This window comes from Contarinia nasturtii, unplaced genomic scaffold, assembly GCF_009176525.2.
Source record: "Contarinia nasturtii isolate CC-2019 unplaced genomic scaffold, AAFC_CNas_1.1 Cnas_scaffold_695, whole genome shotgun sequence".
Taxonomy (NCBI): domain Eukaryota; kingdom Metazoa; phylum Arthropoda; class Insecta; order Diptera; family Cecidomyiidae; genus Contarinia; species Contarinia nasturtii.
The window spans coordinates 3590864-3608624 of record NW_022198046.1 but is presented as its reverse complement, the minus strand read 5'-3'; the positions used below and the strand labels follow the sequence as shown (position 1 = coordinate 3608624).

At 34.2% G+C, this 17761-nt stretch overlaps 1 protein-coding gene across 2 annotated transcripts in view; it reads right to left on the bottom strand.

The window, feature by feature from the left end:
- Positions 1-17761, bottom strand: part of LOC116341300 (putative uncharacterized protein DDB_G0271606) — a 179479-nt gene that overhangs the window by 92189 nt on the left and 69529 nt on the right. For both annotated transcript variants that reach the window (XM_031768270.1, XM_031768269.1), the window contains exon 2: positions 7392-7513. In XM_031768270.1, coding sequence (XP_031624130.1) covers positions 7392-7420 — 29 coding nt within the window. In that variant the 5' untranslated portion in view covers positions 7421-7513. The remainder of the gene's footprint in view (positions 1-7391; positions 7514-17761) is intronic.

Sequence of the window (17761 nt, the reverse complement as noted above, 5' to 3'; positions counted from 1 at the left end):
AGTTATGCGAATGGAAAATACACACACGTCATCACAATAAATTCGATGTAATCGCGTGATTTATTTCTCAATTGATTCTCAATCATATGTTGTTTCCATCAGTTTAATGTTACTTAAGATACATAGTCATAATGTGTTTACATTAATAACACACACGGGCTTAAATCGATGTATACGCAGAATGTTTTGTAAAAAATTGAGTGTTTTAAGCAATTAAAAGTAACCAATGTAGAATTGGTTTGAACGTATTTAAATTCGGTATGTTTCTAATTTAAAATGAATTAGATACGCTTTAAATGCAATGAAAATATCCATAGGAAATGTGCTAAGAAATGTGTCTTGGTACACGTGTGTCAAGTGTCCCATAAAAGTGGTTACGCGCTTTAATTTGCAATTACGCAAAAATTTCGTGGGCCGAAATGTTGACTCTGAGTCATATTCTCTGACAGAAATTGTTCGCTTGCCGACCGAACAGTGATAAAACATGATGTTTGAACATATTTTCCATTTAGCTCCGTCGTCAATGTAAAGTTCCGTCGTGTGAGACAAGCAATTTGTTTTGTATCGAGGTTCTTGAACCGAATGGAAAAATCCTTACCCAGTTCAAGTGGAGAAATAGTGAATAGAAATGCGAGACAAGTGCACTTTCATTCATTTTCTCTGGACACACATACACACACACATGTGCCACATCGACCGAAATGAACGATCATCATTTGCATGCATCGCTCGCACAACCATAAATAATGTTTGCTACGCTTCCATGACTTTTGTCTATTTCTTCTTCTTTTTTTGGTCGCTTTGCATTGCCGGTTCTTTTTGTTGTTGCTGCCAGAAACCCTAACTGTGTCGTATATTTTGCCATGCACGTCACCGCGATAATAAGAAGAGATGAAATTCAATTTTACGAAATGAAAATAAAGAAGCGAAAACGGGATTGTGAAATGAAAAGGAATCGCAACGCGAATAGATGCAGCAATCGTAAAGAAATGGAAAGTGCAGGCAAATGCAAAATCAACCAAGTAGTAGTACAAAGAAGTCACTGATTTTGTTGCATACAAATTAAAAGATATATGTTACGCACGTTCACTCTTGGGTTTGCCGTCATTAAAAAAAAATGGAACATATGCGTTCTTTGCGTCCCTCTGTGTGTGTTTGTCTCTCTGTCACAATGGACATCTTTATGCATTTGTGCGGTGCACATCGGAATTCCGCAAGTATCTCCTTTTTTTCTCTCTCCTCATAAAAACCAGTAATGATTGCAATGAGCACTGAATTTTTCACGTTTGTTCATTTTGAATCGACATTCTTCTTTGTAAAAATAATGATTTCTTGTACTTAATTTATTGAAAGCAGCAATTCTTGCGACCGAGCATACACAGCACATTTTTCCCGTTTTTATATTTCGCTTCTTTGGTTTTTTTTCTACTCTTCGATGCACAGTAGGATTTTCATTAAAAGTGAAGGCTAAACAAAATAAGCGCACAACTCAAACATCCGAGAGAACAGTAGCTGCAAAATATCGACATTCAACTCAATTGCAAACATATTTTGTATTAAATCACACGATGGAATCTGATAATTTTACGGACACGAACCACCATCGGTTCGGTAACGGCGGAGCGCTCCTTTTTTGTATTTAATTCACTTGTAAATTTATTATTTTTATTGTTTGGCATTGTGCACATACACCGAATTGTACTGAGTCTGAGTGAGTGTGAGTGAGTGGCAGGGACTGTGAGCACTACGTACATTTTTTTTGTCTTCAGTTGATTATTCAAGTCGGTGATAGCGTTGAAGAATTTCAATATTTCCATCATTAAAAACGAAAATGGAATTACTAAACTGATCTCATTTAAATGACGCAGTAAATGTGCCTTTTTCTCTCTCTCATTTGCCTCGACATTTTTTGTTCGCTTCAAAGTGGCAGTAATTTTACCACCATCGGAGCCACGCTGCTTTGCCAAGTCTTGTTGCTGTCTTTTTTATACATTTTTTTCGTTTATTTCTGATTTTTTCTCTCGCTCCCACTCCCGAACGGGCAATAAATTTCGGAATTTAAATTTATCATAAACATTTTTTCGCGTTTTTCTATTGAATGTCAGGCGACTATTCTCTCTGTTAACATTAAAACTGACCATAAATCGTTTCAGATAAAGTGTCGTCGTATGTTTTCTTCTTCATTTCTTCTGTGTTTGCTGGTGTTCATTTTCAACAGTGTTCTGTGAACGGCGACGATTCATTTATCGTCTTCATCGCAAGATTTTTTCTTTGCTCTGATTTTTCCCAAACGGAATGTTGTTTTCTTCTTCAATAATAATAAATTAAAATTTATGACCAAATTGAAAATGTTCCGCTTTTGATCTCGAGTACATTTTTGAAGGACACACACCAAAAACTACTAAATGTTGAGGTGGCTACATATAAAATATAAAAAAACGAACAAACTATAAAATCCTATTGCTATTCAATAAATTGAACAAAGACAATATGACCACATGTGTTGTAAACGCGTGGATTTTGTTTCTCCCTACTGGTCGATTTTCCGTTCCTTGTAATTTTCAACTGGAGAATGATAAAAAAGTGCTATACAAGAGAAAAAAAAACTAATATCAAATGACTTTATTCGAGTTTATGCACGAAGATGGTTTAGTCTGATGAAAAATCTAGAACTTTCATTCCATCACACTTTCAATATGAGCGCGTGTTGAAACAAAGATGAGGAAAAACACAAGTGCTATTTTTTGCATGAAAGAAAGCAGTTGCATAACAATGCGACGTCATTGATAGAACGGGTAAAGCGACACACACATGAATACGTACATAAAAATGCAATGCAAGCATACGTAACAGCCTGTGCGCGTCCGCCTGTGTGTCCCGCTCACACAATAGAAGAAGAACGAGAATAAAAGACAACGAGAGTGTCAGAGTGAGAGAGAGAGATAGAGCGTATGTGCTAAAAATCAAATAAATTTTATCGCATTCAGCTGCTTAATATTGTCAACATTGAATGTTATTTATGGCATGCTTTCGGGATAATAACACTACCAATATTTGTATTTATCGGGCGAAACGAAAAAGTCACAAAGGTTATGGTCTAATTTGAAATTGACGTCGCAATTGCAGCAGCAACAGCACCAGCCAACTGAACAGTGACCACAGTCTACGTAAATTGGATAACGAAACGTATTAATGTGATATTTTTTGCTCACTTTTCTTGCTCTACGATTTTTCACTGACCATGTGAACGAAATGGTACTTCTCAATTGCAATCCTCGATTGTGCACATTTTCGAGGAAACAAAAAACGATATAGTCTAGTATAGCAAGAGAGAGAGAGGGTGAGAAAGAGAGCTTTAGCAATAAATAAACCATAAAAATAAATCCAATTTCAATGGATCTATTGCAATTTATCTCACTTCACATCCAGCGATGACATTTCCACTCTCGCCATTTTGCCCAAGTATGTTGGACCAATGCATTTCTAATTTCTGAGGTAGTTACTAGCTGACTCCATTTTATCTTCAAAACTGCATGCCACTGGCGATTTTACAAAGGATTTGGCATTCTCATTGGCATTGAGCGAATATAATCACAAATATTTCGAAGGTTGGAAGGTATGTTAGAGTGCAGAACAAAAAAAACGCATGTAAAATGTCACCCACTGGAAAATGTAATCGAGTTTCCTTGATTTATAGTTTTATTGGGTGCACAAAGATTATACGATTTTTGTTTGGTTCCAATCGCATTCGCAAAACATTTGCTGAGAAATCAGCATGAAATTTATGAATTCGTTCAAATGCAGAAAATAAAGAAAGAGAAAAAAAACCCGAGACACTATTAACAATGATTGCATCTGCAAGTGACGCCAAGGTATGACAATTTATTGATTCATTTCTATGGAAATTGAAAATTTACATTTCACTTCGTTTTTCGGCATCATTGTCATCAAATTACATTGCCTTAATGTCAAAACATTGGCTCATGTTTTTGACAGCGCTACCATTATGTATGTATATGTGTCGTTTATGTTACCATTATTGTCCACTCAATAAAAATATATATTGACCATAGCGGCGTCAAAAATGTGACAGAAACAGACACGGCTCAGGGTTTATTAGCTGTTAAAACAATGAACAACCGAAATTGATACAAATATTTCAATCAAAAACAAAATATTTTATTCGGCATGGTACGTACACCGACACTGCCTGTCGTCGTATAATAAAATTGCTGTAACTTAATCTGTGTCATTTCAAATGGATTTTGGCTCCGTTCGATTTAATCTATAAATAGTTTTGTGTGTTAATTAAGCTTAGGTTACATTGTGTTACAAAGATCTAACATTGAGTCTAGACGTGAGTTCAATCCCTTATTTTTCCTTTCACGTTTGGAAATGAAGAGAAACAGAATCTTCAACGCAGTACTTGTTGTTTTTCGTTAGTGGTTGTTTTGAAGCGTATTAAATTGACTAGAGCATTGAATTTTCTAGAGGTAATGTGATGAAATTAAAGCAAAAAAATTATTGCCAACATTTTTTCTCGCCTTGTACTTCTATTGTGCACGTACGTGTCTTTTTTTCTATTACACCAATGCTCGGCATCCAACTCTCAATGCAAACGAAACGAAATAAAATCCAAAATGTATTGTTGCGCATTGTATACCTTAAACAGGTAACAAGAAAGCGATTTTCACAATACACACACATAATATATATATATTTCGATGGTCTTGAACACGAATTCAATCAAGGACACAGATCGCTTAACTATAGCAAAACGTTCGCTAGTTCGTTGCGCTACATGTTGCACACAGTTCTGCACTGTGACCGTACAGTTTGAATTATGTTTTCACGAAGTCCGAATTGTGGTTTTGTTGTTATTTTAGTTGTTCCCCGTTCAGTTAAATGCGTGATCAAAACTCACGAGAACAACAATGGAAATAATGACAAACTGAGCTAAATAAAAAACATTATTTTGGCTGTCAAACTTTTGCGTGAATTTTTTCGCTCTCTTTGAAAAAAATTGAATTACGAAAGATGTTTGTTGTCATTAATTTTACATTATGTCGGACCGTTTTTTGCATTCCCAATGTTAATCTTTTATTTTGCATAAAACCATTCGCAGCAACGATGATTATTATTTCTTCATTTGGCTCGCTCACACAATGTTGGGCATAATTGACATTTAAAAAATGATCATAACATAACAGCAATTATTTTTAAAATGGTTGGAGTCTTGATTGGAATTCAACCAGTTCTTTCCATTGATTGTGTCATATTGATTTACAAAATATGTTTATCGAATTTCTAATTGAAATCGAGACGATACAAATAAGTTTTGAGATGGTATTTTCAATAAGAAATGTTGCATTCCTGTTCTTTTGCGGGGAATCCAAATAATTATATTATTCGAAATTGAATCAGTAACCAAATCAAAAAGAATACTAAATACGATCGAATTTCATTTGATTTCTCGTTATTTGCAATAAACTCGGGCCTAATATCAAGAATCCGGGCTGATTAAATGTGGTATTTTTGTTCACGTAATAGAATACCGTTGAATAAACGGTAAATATATGTTCTTAAAATGAACAATTAATACCATTCAGTTCAAGCAAGGTAATTTTCAAAGTAAACAAACCTGAACCAAAAACGTGAAATGCGATTGAAGTTTTGTTCATTTCAATTATTATTGATGTTCTTTTGCTTTATCGCTTTTGATGAATAAACATTGTATCTGTTTTTTTTTTTTTTCGTTTCTGTTTTTTTTTGTACAAAATTATTTCGAAGCAAAAATAACAACAACTAAATAATAAATCGTGGTCTTTTTCCGGTTGGTAAAGTCATCAGTTATTAAATGTGACGTTAAGCACGTGTTTTTTTCACTCTTTTCTCTCTCTCTTTTCGCACGAAGAGTAACCGATAACCATTTATTTGAACGTGAATTGAGGTTTAAGGCCCGTAAAAGTAAATAAACTTAATTATTTGTCAATTATCACTTGGTTTTGCATTTTACTTTGTTTCCGAACCAAATGGAACCTCTGTATATGTCTCACTCTCTTCCTAGTGCATGAAATTATTTTGAATGACGGCAAAGTTTTTTTTAACGCGAGCCCTGAGAGAATAATTTGAAAAAGCGCGTTGATAAATTCATGGAAATTGTTATTTATAATAAACAAAGAAAAAAAAGAGACAAAGTATATTCATGCTTTTTTGGGGTGTGCGCGCAAGGCACATTTGTACGCTTCAATGCGTTATTGCTCGTGTCACCGACTGTGAGAGACACAGTGAATTCAGTGTGGTCATCGGCAGTGCATTGACATCGCTTACGTTATTTGGCTGGAGTTCGAATTCACTTTATTGTATAAAATTAGTCATATTCCTATATTGGCGAATGAACGAACGAACGGACGAGCAAGCGTTATTGTTGGTTTCCTTTGTGCAACATTATTAAATAATTTTACCGTTGTCACAGTGCCGAACATTGACTCCCGATATAATTAACAATAAAGGGGTACCAAAACCAATTCCACTTTGAATATTATCAAAGGAATTTCACACCAAGAAAACACACACACTATGCTCTGATTCAATGGAGCTGATGGAAATTATTTTACCATTTTGCTATGTGTTTTTGGTTTGTTTTATATCGTTTTTTTTTAATTGAATCTTGCTAATATATTTCTACGTCTGATATGGCTGGTGCTTGGCTTTTCATCAATTTCGAGAATTGTTGAATCTATTAATTAATTGCAAAATTCAGAAACAATGTTGCCACATTTCACGTGTTCTTGCACAAATTCAATTTCAGGCTTCTTGCGAACGGAACAATTTTTCTATGCTCAGTTTTACAATTGAATTTTTTTTGTTAATTCAAAGCGCATGACGCTCATGAAGTACGGTTGCTGTTTATGCAAATTAATGTGAATTTTAAATGCCTGAGACATAGAAAAAATGTATGCGTGTGTATGTGATTTGAAGAGAGCGACAATTTTAGTCTAAAACTGAATTTGCATGACAGTCTATTTATGAATGCGACAAGATCAGCGAATGTCATCGCTTCATTTATTTAAAATTGAAACGTAAATGGCCCATTGAGACAAACCGCACGAACCACCTTTTTCTGTTTCATTTAAAAATGAAAATTAGGAAAATGAATTATGGACAGTGAAAAATGCCAAATTTATCTACCTCACAAAAAACCGTTTCGTTCATTTACTTGGAAAACAAGTGAAAACAAAAAAAAAGAGAAATATTGTAACATTTGCGTGGGATTAATTTAATTCGATAAATTCGTTCATATAAACGACCAAAATTGGTCAAAACATGGATTCAAATAGGAAATAATAATATGGTTTGAATTAAAAAAAAAATGATGATGATAAACTTACCCTGCATTTTCAGTAGCGGTAATGGACATGTGATGCTCATCAGCAAGCCGCAGGGATGAGCCACCCTGTATTAAAGCTGGCGGAGCCGATTGTTGCTCCGTGGTCGCTGATACTCCAGCCACCTACAAAATAAAAGCAAACAAAGAAAAAATTCAATTAATTTGGAACATTTTTGGACACAACAAAAATAAGAAATACAAGAAAAAACAACAAGTCTATGGACATTCATCACAAGTGAATACATATTTAGAGAGATGAAAAGACGGTAAAGGTGACAAAAATATGTTTTAATAAATATATCAATCATGAACCGTTGAATAAAGTAAGCAAATGCAAAGAGATAAATCGTGTCCCCACAGACAATATTCGACAAATGAACAAAGAGGCATCGTTCTTCGTTTTCTTCGTATTTTAGGCTATTTTTCTTTTGTTATTATGTTGCTAATATATTTCATAGTATATTTAAAAATGAGCTGTTTATTTTGAGTGGATCGTTCATCACGTCCGTCTCTATTTTCATGTGATCAAAGGAGAGAATGCCTTTTTAAGCCAACTTTGTTTGCTTAACGTACCATCAATAGCACAACAAAGAGAATTTTCGAAACGAATTGCCATTTTATTGGTACAATTTTGACAAGATACACAGAGATAGATAGAAGGAGTATCTGTGTTCAGAATTGACGGTAAATAACCAAAACAGAATTAAATTTTTCTCTCTCTTGGGTAGAAATAATCTGTCGTCTTTTTCAACCCTAAGTAAAAGGCGATTGGGTTTCTTTTTTTTCACCATTAAGGACGTACATATTTTATTGTCATCTTTTCGACCGACGCCCATTGTTCCATTCCGTCATTGTTATTCAAAACAATTTTTGATCACTTAAAAGTTTTTCATCATGATTTTTTATGGTCGGATTTTCTATATTGTTAAAGAATTTTATCGAAAAATGCGATTTTCAATGCAGATAAAAAAGAAACCCCGACCAAACAACGAAACGACAATATTTTCGGCTTATTTATAAAAACCAAGAAAATACATTTTTTCGAATGGCATCAATTGTGGTGTGCACATCAGTGACAAAAGAGTGCTTGAATACACCTCAACCGATTATTACACATAGTCATATGCAAATTCGTCCTTTTTCTCTTTCATTCTGTATTTGTCTTGTTATTTCATTTTTCGTCGTCTTACACGGGGATGCTTTGATGTTTTCTCTATTGAAAAATGTAATGATTTTAGTTGTGCGTAAATAGAACCGAACACTGCCCACACTATAGAAGCACAAAATGCGTCATACAATAACATATTTCTATTCAATAAATTGAATTCGTGAAGGTGTGTAGCGAACAATTTGTTACACACTAAATGTGTAAAATACACAACAAAATGCCAAACAATAAATACAAAAATATCAGCACCGCCAATAACAATAAAACGATCTTAAAAATGTTGTTTTTCTTCACTTGAAAAAGTTATTATTGTTTAGTCGATTGTTTATATTTCATATATAAAAGGAAAACAGATGCAACAAAACCATTTCAAGTTTTATTCTCTTTCGGTTTTATACCTTGACAAACTAAAACAAGAACAGAGCAACAATGAAAAAAAAAAAAAAATCGTTTCTCAGTGTGTAAAGTTTTGCTGTGCGTTTCTGTGAATTCGACAGCAAGATATATAACGAGAATGACTTTAGAACGTGATTGATTTCAGTTAAGTGTTGGTCGACTGTAAAACAGTAGCACATCGAATGCGTTGTTTGTTGCTGTAAAATTCATGAATTGACGAAGAAAAAAAACAACAACAACAACAACGCGCAGCATAGCACAATGGCAAAAGTTATTTGTAACACATTTTTTTGTATTCATTCAAGGCACAAACACTTGATTCATGAACGGAAACCATTTGCTACCGATAATAGAAGAGTATGAAAGAGAGAGAGAAAAAACCAACCTCTATGCGATCAAAAGGCAAGACAAAATTCATTTGAAATATAAAGACTTTTGCTTCACGGTGTTCGTGTGTGTGTGTGTGCGCGGTTGTTTTTTCTTATTCATTTACACGAGAGTTTTTTTGATTGATTTGCTCGTTTGAGAATGGGTTTTTTTCCACGCCAATGTATTAGTTTCGAGAAACCTTCGTCATTCAAAATGGCCGTGGCAAACATTGGCAAAAAGAATGCTCTTTCTTGGAGGCTGAGGTTTTTTCCTCTTCCTTCGTCAAAAATATTGTGTTTCAACGTATTTGATTCAGCTGATTTATGCTCTGAAAGTTTATTTTCTCTCTGTGCCTTTGCAACAGGTGCAATATGTATCACATTCAAAAGTCCATTTCCAAGAATTAAACTCAATAAATTGAGATAATTTGAAAAGTTTGAATATCAAATACTGAATTATAGAAAAAAATTGAAAGAAAAATCGACATTTCCTCCGATGGAGTATTAACATTTTTAGATCCGTTTTTAATTGAATCTACCGAGAATTTCACGATAAATATAAAACTATGCGTAGCTTAGAGCAAAATTCCCTAACCCACTCAATAGAATTAAGTTCGTATAGAAACCTACTTATAAACTTTCCGTCTAATTTTATTGTTATTGTTATTGCGTTTACATGTTATTGCTAATCTCCATTATTATTACTCTCGTTTAATATTAATATCGGCTATTTGGTGAGTGTGTTGTGCGTGCTCATTCGTTCGCTCGCTTACCATTATTTTGCATTTGTTTTACATTGTATGCGATAAGTAAGAGTTAGCTAGAAGGTAAGTAATGTAGTCATTTTCATTGGTTGTTTGTTTGAGATTCCAATAGATAATCTCATTATGTAATGATAGTCTGTGTGTCCGCTTTTGGAAAATGGACGATAAAGACTTAAATAATATCTATTCCAATGTGTATGTGTGTGTGGACTTTCAATATTCTATGTTTAATGTGGCATAAGATCACAATAACAACACATTTGTGGTCGAAGAAAATGCGCGCATTTATTTCAATGCACTCGAATGAACGCATTCTCAGCAAATATGTGAATGTCGCCTTATGCCGGCATTGCATGAGCTAAACTATGGCGATCTCGATATACATATACATAAACAACAATTTGCCGCGTAGCGTAAAGTGGCTATAGAACCAGAAATCATGTGTAATATTCTAAAACTTTTAATGCAAGTAATGATCCGTTAGTTGATTGAAATAACGACCGGATTTTAATCGAATTGTCAAGATAGAATAAGACACAAGGGAACGAGAGAACCACCGTGCAATCTCAAATGATACAATCGAAAAACGTTTGAATTGCACATAAATATTGCATTTATTCACAATAAATTGGTCATAAATTGGCAGTTTTCATTGGATTTACTGCATAATTTAGTGAATATGTGTGTTTTGTGTTATGCAGTTTCTTCAAGTGTTACATCTCTTGAAATCATTACGCTGTGGTATAATCGCAATCGATTTTATCCTTTTCGATTGTCGGCGTTGATTTTTTTTCCTCCTCTATTCTCCATCACCACTTGGGCTCTTTTATACATATAAATCGTGAAGTTTAAAAATACAAACGTAAGTCACCGTATGTCGAACATATAAAACGTTCAAAAGACAATATCATTAATTTGTTATTACTTTGCTTATTTTCAGCATAGTCACTTTTTGGTTGGCGTTTTGCTTTGCTGCAACCACACAACTTTTGATTTCGTCCAAATAGAGTTTTAGACACACCAAGTTTTGTGGTGAATTCAAAATTACAAATCAAAACAGTTTAATACATGACTAATGACTTTGGCGTTTTTTTATGCGAGTGCTATGCGAGTACGCGACTATTCCAAAACTCTTTTGACTTATATTGGCATTACAACACATCAAGCAACACATATAGGAAATTACAAATTTGGTTTTTCGAATAGTAAAACCTCATAAATTACACACTTAATCTTATATGTGAATAGTAAAAAAGAGCGTTGTTGTGTTAAGTTGTAGGATGTGTATGAGGAAATGGAACAAAAGGTAACAATAAAAAACAACATTGTTGAAAGATTTTTTTCCTCTTCTTCGGAGTTGTTGTTATTTAAACAACGCAATAAATGCCAAACAGTAAAATTTGCATTTTCTCTCTTTCGATATTTTCAAGAGACGCAAAGTATGTACGTTTTTGCATAATAACACGTTAAGCGAGTACACAAGATGCTATACTGTTGAAATTTAAATTTATTTTACAACAGCCAAACCTAAAATCATGGCTTTAATTTTCTGTCATTTTTCGCCAAAAAAAAAAACAAAAACCATTTGAAAACAATTGGTCGACTACGTCCATTTGACAATTGTCACAAGTCACACATTTTATTTATGCGACGCCAATTCCACCCAACGCTTTCACATTAATATATTACAATAATTTAACACACACAACTATTATTATTATTATCCCGACAAAAATTCTTATACACTTTTCACCATTTTCTACGGTTTATTTCTCTTACATTGCCTTTCTCTAACATTTTCTATGTGTACATTCGAATATTTCATGCATTTTTTTTAGTTTAGAAATGTCTGAGAAAGAAATGACTTATGTGGAGAAGCCGAAAAAAGCAAACAACAACAACAAAACCAATTGGATTTAATGTGGCTTAAGCCATATTTTTGGTGTCTCATTATACATTTCAGGTGAAATGTCACGTAATCGTTTATTATATGTGTTGTAAATTCTAGCATTTGCGTTTGACCAATAGTGAACAGCAACCAATGAAAATCTAGTCGATGCGTGTCACAAAAAAAATAAAGAGTCTTACGGGAGTAAGACGAACTTTTCCGCACTGTGGTAGTTGTGTATTTTATTAAGAAAGTTCAAAATAATATTTGTTCGATTTTTCAAGCCTTTCAAGCGGCGTAAAGTCCGAGACCAAAAAATATGTTCCAACTTTGGCAACGAAATATTCTTTGATTTAATAGCAGAAGTACTCGAGAAAAGATTTTTCACACTTTCATGATGAACCCATTTGTACGACATTTGAAAGTATTCTATTTCTAACAAAACACTATAAAAAATATGTCTGACGTTAATTTTGCCATGAAAATTATTTTTGAAACACTTTTCATAACTAAAGTCACAAAAAATTTGGATTTTTATATGGGAGTCATGTCTGTATGCTACCTTAATGGTGTGAAACTTTGCACAGGCTATTTTTCTCACAAAAAAATAACATTCGGAGGGTTTGGAGAAATTTTAAGCAAAAGTAAGAGCACCTCCCATACAAAATATTCGTTTTTGATCCAAAAATTGAAAATTTTGTATGAGAGGTACCCCTAATTTTGATTGAAATCTCTTCAAACTTTCAGAATGTTATTTTTTTGTGTGAAAAATAGTCTGTGCAAATTTTTACGTCATTAAGGTAGCATACAGGCATGGCTCCCATACAAAAATTAAATTTTTCGCGATTTTTTCAAAGAAACTCTGTTAAAACTTAATTGTATCTCAAAATAAACATCGGATTCGGTTTTCTCGTGCCAAAAAACCCCCCAATACATATTTTTGAGTGTTTAAGTCTACATTAAGTATGACTTTTCGACGAAAATTGGACTCTTTTTCATAGGTATCACTACAGGTATGAAATTTTTTTCCATCGACCAAAGTCGCTCAAAAGCTAATGATTTCTATTCCTCGGGACCCCCAATCATCCCGTGAAGTCAGATTTCAAATAACTTTTCTGGGGGGTGAGATAATCGATGGACAAATTTTGCGTACGGCGGACAACGTACGACGTACGACGTACGACGTACGACGTGGAACAGACCCACAACAACCATGCTCAAAACGGCCTGATTCGGGTTCTCTGACCTCAGAAACGTCCAGAAAACATGTTTTTGAGATGTCGTAAATTTTGACCCATTGCAATACTTTCCCCTTTCACACTATGTGTGTGCGGAAAAGTAATACTTGAAAATCATGAACCAACCATTTTTCCAACATATTCAAATTAACCGAAATTACGAAAGCAAATTCAAGTGTATGATGTATTTAGGTAAAAAGTCGTAGGTGAAATAATAACGAATTCTTGTGGTAATTTTGGAATGAAAATCCGAATCAACATGCAAAAAAATCAGAATCATGAAATTTTATGCGCACAAAAATACATTTGATAAAATGCCTACGAAATCTTCTCAAATGTGATTGTACATAACAAGACCGCACAGAAGATTACATTTGTTCCAGTTTATTTTCTCTTCAAAAGCTCAACGCGAACCATTTTTTTTGTTGTTGTTGCTTGCGATGTGTTTGTCGGGCTCCTTTTTTGGCCACAGTATGAGTGTAGCTCATTTTACACGAAACCGCTCATTTTGGAATGTATGCAATCGCCTTCTTAGTGAACCATTCCCCGGATTCAGTTTAAAAAAAATGCGACAACACAAGAAATGAAATTGAAAAAAAAAAAACAAGCAACGAGTAAAACAACAAGAAACAGAAGAGAATACGAGAGAAAAAAAATCGTTGTAATATATACGCATTACACGTGCGTATTATGCGCGATGTGAGTTCGGAGAACATCATACATTCGGCTTGAGTACATTATTATTGAGCATATTGTAATCTTTATCATCATCGCAATGTTTTACAGCAAATGTACGAAACAGTACGTGGTCGTGTTTAGAATTAAATAAGAGATTCTTTTTGAGCGTTGTGTAAAAACAACGACATACGGTATGTATGTGTATTTATGATGAGTATTTTACCTCATTCATTTATCGTAAGCGAAATATTTTTTGCGTTGTATTCTAAAATTCTGCTGAAAAATGGCTCCCGAGTGTTGAGCTGCGAATTAAACGCAATGAAAGATTTACATGAGCGCGTACTCTTGTATATCTCTCTCTTTTACACGCGCGCTCACTCGAATGAGTTGAACATTTGCATAAATTGTCGTTTGGACTGCAGCAACGTGCACTATTAATAAATAGAAGGAAAATAAAATGAACGTAAGTTTCATAATGATTGTGTCACATGTTGAACCATGGATGGCCGCAGAACAAAATGTTCCAGTAAATCGCACTCTCAAGCACTGAAAGCCAAGAGTGTTGGTCTTGGAACCAGTTTTTCCATATGCAGGCCAAAAACAACAAATACTGTTAAAAATTACAAATGTTCTGAATCGTGACGAAAAAAATAAACGTTTTTTGCATAGGAGCCGATTTTACTATGCAACATGTTTATATTCATCGAATCGAAACCAATTTGGACATGTTCAATAGAATCAAAATGTCCAATGGTCATAAAAAAATACTTGACTTGTTTGGTACTTGCAAGTGCGTGGCGAACATAATAATATAAAAAAACGACAGATAGAATTTGTAATTGACCATATGTCAGTGTCTAAACAACTTTTACAAGAAAAATATCTAAATTAGCAATTGTAAGTGCGACAATTGTCGGGGCGTGCAGAAGCGTCGGAGCGGATGTATCAAATTAGTTTGTTTGGTCTGGTTGTTTGCGAGTCTGTATGTTCTTTTTTTGGTCATTTTATGTGCGCGCGAATGATTGATTTGCACTGGCGTGAAAATGACCAAAGACATAAACATATACATACAAATAAATGTGTGTTGCCAATGTTAAAATTATACGTTGGCACACATGATTTATGAGACAATGTCTCGTTTTGCTTTAAAAATCATTTCAAAAATATACAGCGTTTAAACACAATTGTGTATGTGTGTCTGTGTGAAAAGCATCAACCCGAATGTCATCACATTTACAAAGACACACTTCAGACACAGTTTTTTTTATCTTTCGCCTTTCTCGCACTTCCATATACAGCCATGATCAAGAATGATGAATTACGCAATCCGTTTATTTAAATTTATCAAGCCGAACACATAAAATTCTTGATTCGAACATTATGCTGAATGGTATCTAAACTGTTGCCACTTACAAGTTACTCATGTTACTTTTTGCATTGCAAACGCAATACGCATACAAATCATCTAATTGAGATTTATGATGTGAGCTTGAGAAAATATATACACTGTACATCTCCCGGTGCTATGGCCGCATGCAGTCCAAAATCTACGGACAGTCAATTGAACGAATACGAGTTTTGAAATGCCATCACGTGTTGTTGTTTTCTTTTTTCATATACATACACACATTGTCCATATTTAAGTCAATATAAATTAGTTTGGACAACAAAATATTTTAATTTATCGCCATTATTTAATTGCATCGTCAATCAAAAGTCTCGTAATGGATTTTCTTTATTCAAATATATATCAATATGTGAATCAGTTGGATTTTCATCAATTCACAATTTTAATTATTTCGGATGTACCATCGATCATAATCAATTACGACAAAACAAAGCCAACATTTGCCATTGCCTTCGAATGAAGGCATTCTAAACATATGCGACGCACAGTCATTGTGTGATGTGGAATGGAAACCGACCGACAACGAAAAAAAATTAAGTCGTTTTGCTCGAATCGATGCGAAACTGTCAGTTTGTCTGTATTTATGTAAATCAAAATGGACAGTCATTTCCAATGTATACCATTTTTATCTATCTTCCATATCGGTGTGTTACATTCGTATTCCGCTGTGTGTTTGTCGCTTTTTTGTCTCTTTTTCTGATTCTCGCTTAATACAATGAGCAATTGTAATGCTCTTACATACATGTATAAAAAGCCAAAGTGACAAGCCAATGCGGTAAAAAAATGACTAAATGACTTATGAAATCACAATCAGAATGTTAAATAGTTGAGATTATAATTTATACGATTAGACTTGAGTGACAGATGAACGTGAATGCCAAAGCGCAGAAAACACACACACACATACATCATCCAAATGGTCCGAAAGACAAAAGTTGTAGCTCGCGAGCTCGCTTCTCTTTCTGTATATAAATGAAGAGTTGTTATTTGTTATCTCTTTGTCGAGAGATAGGGAGAGAATTTGTGAAAATGAATTTATACAACGAACAAAAGGAACAAAAGAATAACACGAGAATCACGACAAAAAAAAAGCCGATGAAATAATAAAGGTTTGTCCGCGCATAAAGGTGGAAATCCGACGGACAGGCAAGCACTCGCGCGCGCTTTCGACAGAGCGAGAGAGATAAAGTGAGAGAAGCAACGAGTGAATGAATGTGAGGGAAATGAGATAAGTTTATCGTTGACATTTACATAACATGACGGCAACAACGGACTGAATATATATTTAAAAAAAAAACTCGTGCATTTACAGCGACATTCGCAGTTTGGAAAAGCTCGGCGACGAGCAAAAACCAGAAATGTACAAAACCAACGATCACAAACGCAAGTTTGCCACATAGTTGCATGACTTCCAGCGTGGTGCACTGATCATAAAATCGATTGTGTATATTATACAGTTTAGCGCATTGTAACACTGTCAACATCTCATAGAGATAGATACAAAAGCCCAACTCTGATGCATACAAAAAGGCATAGCAATCGACGACGGCACTCGGCATGTACTTACAAATTGCATGAATGCTATGGTTGCCTCTTATTGTGGTATGGCTTTTTTTCACTGTATTTTTCTCTTTATGCATGGCAGCTGGTGCTGCTGCAGCGCCAACCACAAACCACATACTGACTTTCAACTTGAAAAACACTAAATAAATATTCCATTTCACTATATCTGTCGCAGACAACATGATCTACTGAGCTGATTTAAATGCTGCGCAGCAAAGTCAACTCTATTCAAGAGCGCTCTTGCAAACCATGCAGCCATTTCGTACATTTTTTTTTACTATTTCTTTATTTTTCGTTCTTTCTCTCGCTTCGTGTATGCCGTCGTTTTTTTTTCCTTCCTGAATTTTAAATGATTTCCAACACAAAATAATCCTCTTTTTTTGTTTCACAGAATCACGTTGGCGATTTCAATTTCAGTAAGCGTTTTTTTTTTCTTCTTGTTCTCCGCTGTGGGGAAACGAATCAAATTGGAATCCTTTTCGCTTTTCTACTGCTGCTGGGCTTATTACTCGAACTTCATCTTTTTCAGAAATGATTTTTCTTTTTCGCTGTACAATGTACATATTCTTCTTCGGTTCATCAAAATATACAAAATGCATGTGCAGTAATTTGCAAAGAGATTTCATGCGTATTTTAAATGCTTTCGGGCAAAATTCAAATTATATTTAAATGCACTTGATTCAAAACGGCAATGATATGGCATTTTCATATATTTCTCATGAAAACATGCAAGTACAAAATGTACGAGATGTGCAATGTTCAACTCTGCCATACTGAAGACTGAAGAGTATGTTTACGCGTTGTAATTATATGAATATGCAAGTATGGCTTTTGGTGGTTGTTTGGTTGTAAGTAATATTACAAGTGCTTAAGTAGCTGTATTCAGTTTAGTTCAAATGC